This window comes from Xyrauchen texanus, chromosome 40, assembly GCF_025860055.1.
Source record: "Xyrauchen texanus isolate HMW12.3.18 chromosome 40, RBS_HiC_50CHRs, whole genome shotgun sequence".
Taxonomy (NCBI): domain Eukaryota; kingdom Metazoa; phylum Chordata; class Actinopteri; order Cypriniformes; family Catostomidae; genus Xyrauchen; species Xyrauchen texanus.
The window spans coordinates 32,866,051-32,874,846 of record NC_068315.1 but is presented as its reverse complement, the minus strand read 5'-3'; the positions used below and the strand labels follow the sequence as shown (position 1 = coordinate 32,874,846).

Below are 8,796 nucleotides of genomic sequence, written 5' to 3'. Positions count from 1 at the left end.
ACCCATATTATTCAGGGGGGTATTATCTAGGCAGCACTATTGTATACACCTCTGCCTAGATTCTACCTCCCTCATTATTCTGCATGGATGCTCAAAAAGTCATACAAATAGGTAAAATGCATTGACACAAGAGGCACTTTTTGTCTCATAACACTTTTGATTCTATTGACTTAAACACCTATATAATTCAGGGGGGTGTTATTTAGGCAGGGCAATTTTTACACCTCTGCCTAGATTCTACCTCCCTCATTATTCTGCATGGATGCTCAAAAGTCATACAAATAGGTAAAATGCATTGACACAAGAGGCACTTTATGTCTCATAACACTTTTGATTCTATTGACTTAAACACCTATATAATACGGGGGGTATTATTTAGGCAGGGCAATTTTTACACCTCTGCCTAGATTCTACCTCCCTCATTATTCTGCATGGATGCTCAAAAAGTCATACAAATAGGTAAAATGCATTGACACAAGAGGCACTTTATGTCTCATAACACTTTTGATTCTATTGACTTAAACACCTATACTATTCGGGGGGTATTATCTAGGCAGCACTATTGTTTACACCTCTGCCTGGATTCTACCTCCCTCATTATTCTGCATGGATGCTCAAAAAGTCATACAAATAGGTAAAATGCATTGACACAGGAGGCACTTTATGTCTCATAACACTTTTGATTCTATTGACTTAAACACCTATATAATACAGGGGGGTATTATTTAGGCAGGGAATTTTTACACCTCTGCCTAGATTCTACCTCCCTCATTATTCTGCATGGATGCTCAAAAGTCATACAAATAGATAAAATGCATTGACACAAGAGGCACTCTATGTCTCATAACACTATTGATTCTATTGACTTAAACACCTATATAATACAGGGGGGTATTATTTAGGCAGGGCAATTTTTACACCTCTGCCTAGATTCTACCTCCCTCATTATTCTGCATGGATGCTCAAAAAGTCATACAAATAGGTAAAATGCATTGACACAAGAGGCACTTTATGTCTCATAACACTTTTGATTCTATTGACTTAAACACCTATATAATTCAGGGGGGTATTATTTAGGCAGGGCAATTTTTACACCTCTGCCTAGATTCTACCTCCCGCATTATTCTGCATGGATGCTCAAAAAGTCATACAAATAGGTAAAATGCATTGACACAAGAGGCACTTTATGTCTCATAACACTTTTGATTCTATTGACTTAAACACCTATATAATACAGGGGGGTATTATTTAGGCAGGGCAATTTTTATACCTCTGCCTAGATTCTACCTCCCTCACTATTCTGCATGGATGCTCAAAAAGTCATACAAATAGGTAAAATGCATTGACACAAGAGGCACTTTATGTCTCATAACACTTTTGATTCTATTGACTTAAACACCTATACTGTTCAGGGGGGTATTATCTAGGCAGCACTATTGTTTACACCTCTGCCTGGATTCTACCTCCCTCATTATTATGCATAGATGCTCAAAAAGTCAAACAAATAGGTAAAATGCATTGACACAAGAGGCACTCTATGTCTCATAACACTATTGATTCCATTGACTTAAAAACCCATATTATTCAGGGGGTATTATCTAGGCAGCACTATTGTATACACCTCTGCCTAGATTCTACCTCCCTCATTATTCTGCATGGATGCTCAAAAGTCATACAAATAGGTAAAATGCATTGACACAAGAGGCACTTTATGTCTCATAACACTTTTGATTCTATTGACTTAAAAACCTATATTTTTCAGGGGGTATTATCTAGGCAGCACTATTGTTTACATCTCTGCCTAGATTCTACCTCCCTCATTATTCTGCATGGATGCTCAAAAAGTCATACAAATAGGTAAAATGCATTGACACAAGAGGCACTTTTTGTCTCATAACACTTTTGATTCTATTGACTTAAAAACCTATATTATTCAGGGGGGTATTATCTAGGCAGCACTATTGTTTACATCTCTGCCTAGATTCTACCTCCCTCATTATTCTGCATGGATGCTCAAAAAGTCAAACAAATAGGTAAATGCATTGACACAAGAGGCACTTTATGTCTCATAACACTTTTGATTCTATTGACTTAAACACCTATACTATTCAGGGGGGTATTATCTAGGCAGCACTATTGTTAACACCTCTGCCTGGATTCTACCTCCCTCATTATTCTGCATGGATGCTCAAAAAGTCATACAAATAGGTAAAATGCATTGACACAAGAGGCACTCTATGTCTCATAACACTATTGATTCCATTGACTTAAACACCTATATTATTCAGGGGGGTATTATCTAGGCAGCACTATTGTATACACCTCTGCCTAGATTCTACCTCCCTCATTATTCTGCATAGATGCTCAAAAAGTCATACAAATAGGTACAGTGCATTGACACAAGAGGCACTTTGTCTCATAACACTATTGATTCCATTGACTTAAACTCCTATATTATTCAGGGGGGTATTATCTAGGCAGCAATACTGTTTACACCTCTGCCTAGATTCTACCTCCCTCATTATTCTGCATGGATGCTCAAAAAGTCATACAAATAGGTAAAATGCATTGACACAAGAGGCACTTTATGTCTCATAACACTATTGATTCCATTGACTTAAACTCCTATATTATTCAGGGGGGTATTATCTAGGCAGCACTATTGTTTACACCTCTGCCTAGATTCTACCTCCCTCATTATTCTGCATGGATGCTCAAAAAGTCATACAAATAGGTACAGTGCATTGACACAAGAAGCACTTTATGTCTCATAACACACTGGATTCTATTAACTTAAACACTTATTTTATGCCCAAATATTTAACATTATCCCACTTTCAGGAGAAACAGAATACTTATCAACACGTAGAATTATTTTATTAACAATAGCATTCAGTGTTTGAAGGAAATAACATAATAAATATTAACAATATACAAATAAATAATAAACAAATTTCACAGATAAATATATTGAAGAGAGAGAGAGAGAGAGAGAGAGAGAGAGAGAGAGAGAGAATAGGGTTGTAAAGGAAGTAGAGTGAGCATGGCACGAGAGTTAGAGGAAAAGTGACAGAGAGAGAGAGAAATACAAACAAACAAATTTAGCCAATGGCCCTGTAGAGGGTATTTTCTACCCAAGCATTCCAATTAAATAAACATCAGAAGAAACAAAATATGTATAAATATCCTAATTTACAATTAGCAGCCAGTGTTTGAACAATGTACAATGTAACTTATTAAATAAATAGATATGTTTATTTTACATAAAAAACAAGGGAATTAAATTAACAAGAAACAACCAAAAAAAAGGTATTTTTTTTAATGTAATTTACACAAGCCTCTTTGTATGTGTTCCTCATGTCATCAGAATTTTAACAGGCAGGACACAGAAAATTCACATTTGATTTCCCTCGACGCATGATTGGTGGTACCAACGGTTGCGTGAGTCACAGGCAATCTAAAATTAAGCAAGAACTTATTATCTTTCAGCAATAAAAAGGACAGAGTTGGTAAAATTGCTCTAGATGAAATGAGTGAACAATACTGAAATACAGCTGTGATGGTCCCAAGCACCATGGGTTCTTTTTAAGTTTTGAAACACTTACTATAATTTTTCACATTTTAGAATAATAGTAAGTCATCAAAACTATGGAATAACATAAATAGAACTATGGGAATTATGTTGTGACTAAACAAAATCCAAACAAAATAAAAGTGGTGTTATATTTTAGCATCTTCAAAGTGGCCACCCTTTGCCTAGAATTTGCAGAAATGTACTCTTGACATTTTCTCAAACAACTTATTGTGGTATCACCCTGGGATGCTTATATATATATATATATATATATATATATATATTCTAAGCTATTAAGGTATTTTGCCTTGCCATCGCAACACTTTTCAATATATCAAATATCTGTTCACAATTTAGCATCTACAATGTGTTGGCATAATGTTGCTGAAATGTGTTGCCAGTCACATGAATCCTGTTGAATGTTGTCCAGCTTGATGAGAACAATCTATGAACAAAGTAAGTGAAACTGACCCCACTACTTTAGTTAAAAAGTGGCATTGAAAAGCCCCCCACCCCCAATGTGTTAACTAGATATGTGTTCCAACTTTCTTAATTCTTTAAGCATGCTAAGCACCCAAAACTATGAAAATAAAAATTAATTAATAAACCCTAATAATAACAATAATACTGTTAATAATAAAATATAATCCCATCAAAAATAAGGGACCACCAGACCTTCAGTGATTGAGACCTAAAGATAAACACTGAAGAGTTTGTAACTACTTACCCAGTTATAATCTCCACTTTCTTCTCCACAGGCATGGCACAGCTGGCTCAGGTCATCTAAAAAAAATGTTGAATTTAAATTTTGCATCCTTTTAAAATTACAATTTGCAAGTTATGTTTTCTAAAGAATCCTATGCAGACTTGAAAATCAAAGTGTTATAACAAATATTATGTAAATGCATTACTTTAAACATACCACTGTTTTGTAGAAGAGTGACAGCTATTGCTTTCCTCAATTCTTCCACTCCCTCTGCTGTATTAAGAAAAACAATTGGCTCCTCTCTGAGTACACAGTCTGCAAACTGAAAAAGAGCAAAGCAATAAAATAAGCAATAAATATATTTTATAATATAGAGAAATCAAACATATGTTACACATCAACCATATTTTCCATAAATCGTCTTCATTGTGTTTTCCAAGATCATGCTTGAGGACATTGTCAGTTTAGTAGGATAGCATAAAAATATATTTTACATCACTTACTTTCAAAGCAAAGACACCACATGATGTGCCATCTTTTTGCTTTGGGTGAGGCAGCGTTCGGCAAGACCACCTTGACACATGGCATCCTTTGTGTTGCCAAAAAAGCCCTTAACAAATAATAATCATCATTATTCTGTCATTGAAACACAACTTATTTATTTATTTTAAATCAATTGAGCACATTAAAAGCACATTTTGTAGTCTAACAACTTCTGATACCTTGTTACATCCTGACACCTTTTTAGATTGGAAAAAATTTCTCCCATGGGATCAAGGAACAAAGCCCTCCTTTGGGATGGTAGCATAATCTTTTAAATGTAGAAAAAAAAAAATGTAGGAGATAAGGATACTTTGTTACACTTATATTATGGTAAAGAAAAAAATTATATTCATTAAAAGTAAATTCAATGTACATCACATGGTTTTAGAAAAACTATAAAAGGTTATATAATCTTATTAATAATTCAATATCTGTATTATAATATGAAATCTTGCAAGTGTCTTATTTACATGTAAAGACAAATGTTTTGTTTTTACCACAACTGTCCAGTGGTGATGGTCATTCACAATGCCAATGAGATATTTGTACATTGTGGGATCAACCTGAAATTCAGAAAGAGTATTATAACATTTCTGTACTACATTTCAAAATTGCAACATACATTAACCTGAATAAACTAACCTTTAGTTTTGATCTTTTTCCATTCCAGATTTTTGTCATTTCAAATGTGTCAATTTGGAATGCTTGTACTTCTGAATGTGTATTGAATCTCTTTACAAGAAGAGACATGTATGCATTTATGACCTTAAGAAAGACAATGAGAGATTTACAGTTAAAGCCAACATTTGATACTATGATGATCCTTGTCTATGATTTAAATCACTGACATTTAAAAAACTTTTACCTCACTTTCAAGCTCATTATTTGGAGCAGTTTTATTAATATCTGCAAAGAAGATTTTGTATGGTCCAATTCTGGACAGCAACACAGACATTTTTTCCTGACCAAGCCTCTTGGATACCTGTAATGATGGATGTCAAAAATAAACATTTTAAAGCACTATCAGTCAGCATATGTGACCAAATAAGATTTCTAACTTACATTGGTTAACAACAGTTAATCCTGTTGCTGAGGTACTGTTGTTGAGGTTGTCCTGTACTGCTGTTGCTGTGGTGGTGGTGGTTGATACCACAACTGCTTTTAAGCTGAAGTGAGAAGGCACAGATTTTGCTAAGGTTATAGGTGATTGTGCTGTGGCAGAGATGGTGGGTGATGGCAAGGTTGCAACTGAATGTACAGGTGTTGCAGATGCTACAGAGTTGGTAGGGGATGACACAGATGCAGCAGTGGTGAAAGATATTGCAGCCATGTCAGAGGTGGTGGGTGATGGCACTGATAATGCTGTGGTGGAGGGTGATGGCACTGATGATGCTGTGGTGGTGGGTGATGGCACTGATAATGCTGTGGTGGTGGGTGTTGGCACTGATGATGCTGTGATGGTGGGTGATGGCACTGATGATGCTGTGGTGGTGTGTGATGGCACTGATAATGCTGTGGTGGTGGGTGATGGCACTGATAATGGTGTGGTGGTGGGTGATGGCACTGATAATGCTGTGGTGGTGGGTGATGGCACTGATGATGCTGAGGTGGTGGGTGATGGCACTGATGATGCTGTGGTGGTGGGTGATGGCACTGATAATGCTGTGGTGGTGGGTGTTGGCACTGATGATGCTGTGATGGTGGGTGATGGCACTGATAATGCTGTGGTGGTGGGTGATGGCACTGATAATGCTGTGGTGGTGGGTGATGGCACTGATAATGCTGTGGTGGTGGGTGATGGCACTGATGATGCTGAGGTGGTGGGTGATGGCACTGATGATGCTGTGGTGGTGGGTGATGGCACTGATAATGCTGTGGTGCTGGGTGATGGCATTGATGATGCTGCTGTGGTGGGTGACGGCACTGATGATGCTGTGGTGGTGGGTGATGGCACTGATAATGCTGCTGTGGTGGGTGATGGCACTGATGATGCTGAGGTGGTGGGTGATAACACATTTGCAGGTGATGCAGCAGAGATGTTTTGTGATGCAGGTGTTGCTGTGGACATCCCAGAGACAATCTTGTGAGGAATGCGTGGAGTCTCCTCAATATACAGCCTCATGTGGTCAATATTTATTTTTTTAAAAATGACCCCTCTCTCATCTGCCAGATCAGCACTCTTCCCTTCTATAGTTTTAACGGTGTAAGCGCCTAGAAAATCTGGATCCAGTTTTCCTCCTTTTCTCTGCTGGCTTCGAACATTCAACCTCCACACTCTGTCACCCACAGAGAATTTAATTTTTTGTGATTTTTTGTCTTTTTTGTTCATTTGTTTCTGGACCTGAGCAGTGTGGGTCAGGGCAGTTTGAATAACTTCATCAAGTTTTAGGACACTCTCAGTCATTTCTTCAATCCCCATGACAGCTTCAACAGTGTTGTCGATCTGAAAATAGTACATTTATTTACTTGATTTCTAATTTTAAATATCTGCATTTCAAGTTCATGTAGATAATTTCACACTGAATGCAAGACAAAGAAACAAAACAACAAAAAACAACACATGCCCACCTTATAATATTCAGGGACCTCAGATGGGTATCGTGCCTCACGACCAAACATCATATAAAAGGGGAAAACTTTGTGGTCATCTGTTTTTGGTCCTCAATCCGAACATTACAGCATCAAGATGTTTATCCCATTGCTTTGGTTTTTTGAAACTAATTTACAGAGAGCCCTATAACATTTTTAATACATTACAATTATTTTACATCCATAGTGTAAATATAACATTAGTTTCATTTTGGTTCAAATGACAAATACAGCAAAGTACCGATGTATAAAATCGGATGTATTATTACAGTACAGTACCTCTGTATTGTCCCATTCATTCTTTCAACAAGACCATTTGTCTGCGGATGATAAGGTGAACACAAACTCCTTTTGATTCCGAGAATTCTGGACACATTTTTGTTGATCTGTCATTACAAACAAAATAGTATGATTAATTCTGGTACAATTATTTAAAAATAAAAAACAATTTGTAGTTGCATTTACCACTTTTATATGCTGTTATTGTAGAGCAGTGTACAAGTTCAACTTACCTGATTAACAAACTCCCTCCCTTGATCTGTGAGTACACGTTTTGGTGCCTCAAACTGATAAAAAAACTTAATAATGCAGTTTGTGACCTCCTCTGCCGACTTAGATTGAAGTGGATATGCCTGTGGCCATTTGGTCAAGTAATCAATCATTACACATATGTACTGATGGCCACTGTCTGTGAGTGAGAGTTTCCCAATCAGATCCATACCCAAAAGTTCAAAGGGCTGTGTAACCTTGAAAGGAATATGAAATGTATATATCATTTATTAGAGCATTATGAATGGCAATTGCTGGTGTTGCAGACAGAAAGAAAGAAACAGAGAGAGACAGTTTACATGTATAGGTGTAAATTGTACTTCTTCTTTAATTGATGCTTTGGCAGTCTGACATGACACACATTCAGCCACCTGAATAACAAGGAGAACAGTTTACATTTACAAGATAGAATAAAAATGTTATTAATTTTTATAAAACGAATTAATAGTGTATTTACCCATTTGTCAAGATCTATTGACATCCCTGGCCAGTAAAATCTTTTTGATATGGCATCTTTGGTTTTTTTCTGTCCACAATGTGCACCAATGTTGCTTGCATGGAACTCCAAAAAAAGATTGTTTGCATCCTCTGCACCACAAACAACCTTCACTTTGAGTTTACGTGAAGTGCCTTTTTTATCTAGTATAGTAGAGCTCTCCATCTGCAAGATAAGTGTAATAAATTAAATATTATTATTAGTAGTAGTATGTGAAGAAGAAGCCTTTATTATGGTCACTTATTTTACATACATTTTTGTTTTTGAAATTCTTTTTTCACATATTAAACTGATAATAACGGTTTAAACTTGCATGAGTTGGGCACTGTTCGCTGTGTT

General features: G+C 36.4%; 1 protein-coding gene across 1 annotated transcript; it reads left to right on the top strand.

The window, feature by feature from the left end:
• The first annotated feature begins 6,266 nt into the window (after nt 1–6,266).
• Nucleotides 6,267–6,910, top strand: LOC127633347 (germ cell nuclear acidic protein-like). Its single transcript, XM_052112384.1, has 2 exons — nt 6,267–6,340; nt 6,431–6,910. The coding sequence occupies exons 1-2, from the start codon at nt 6,281–6,283 to the stop codon at nt 6,908–6,910; spliced, it is 540 nt and encodes a 179-aa protein (XP_051968344.1). The 5' UTR covers nt 6,267–6,280.
• The last annotated feature ends 1,886 nt before the right edge of the window (nt 6,911–8,796 follow it).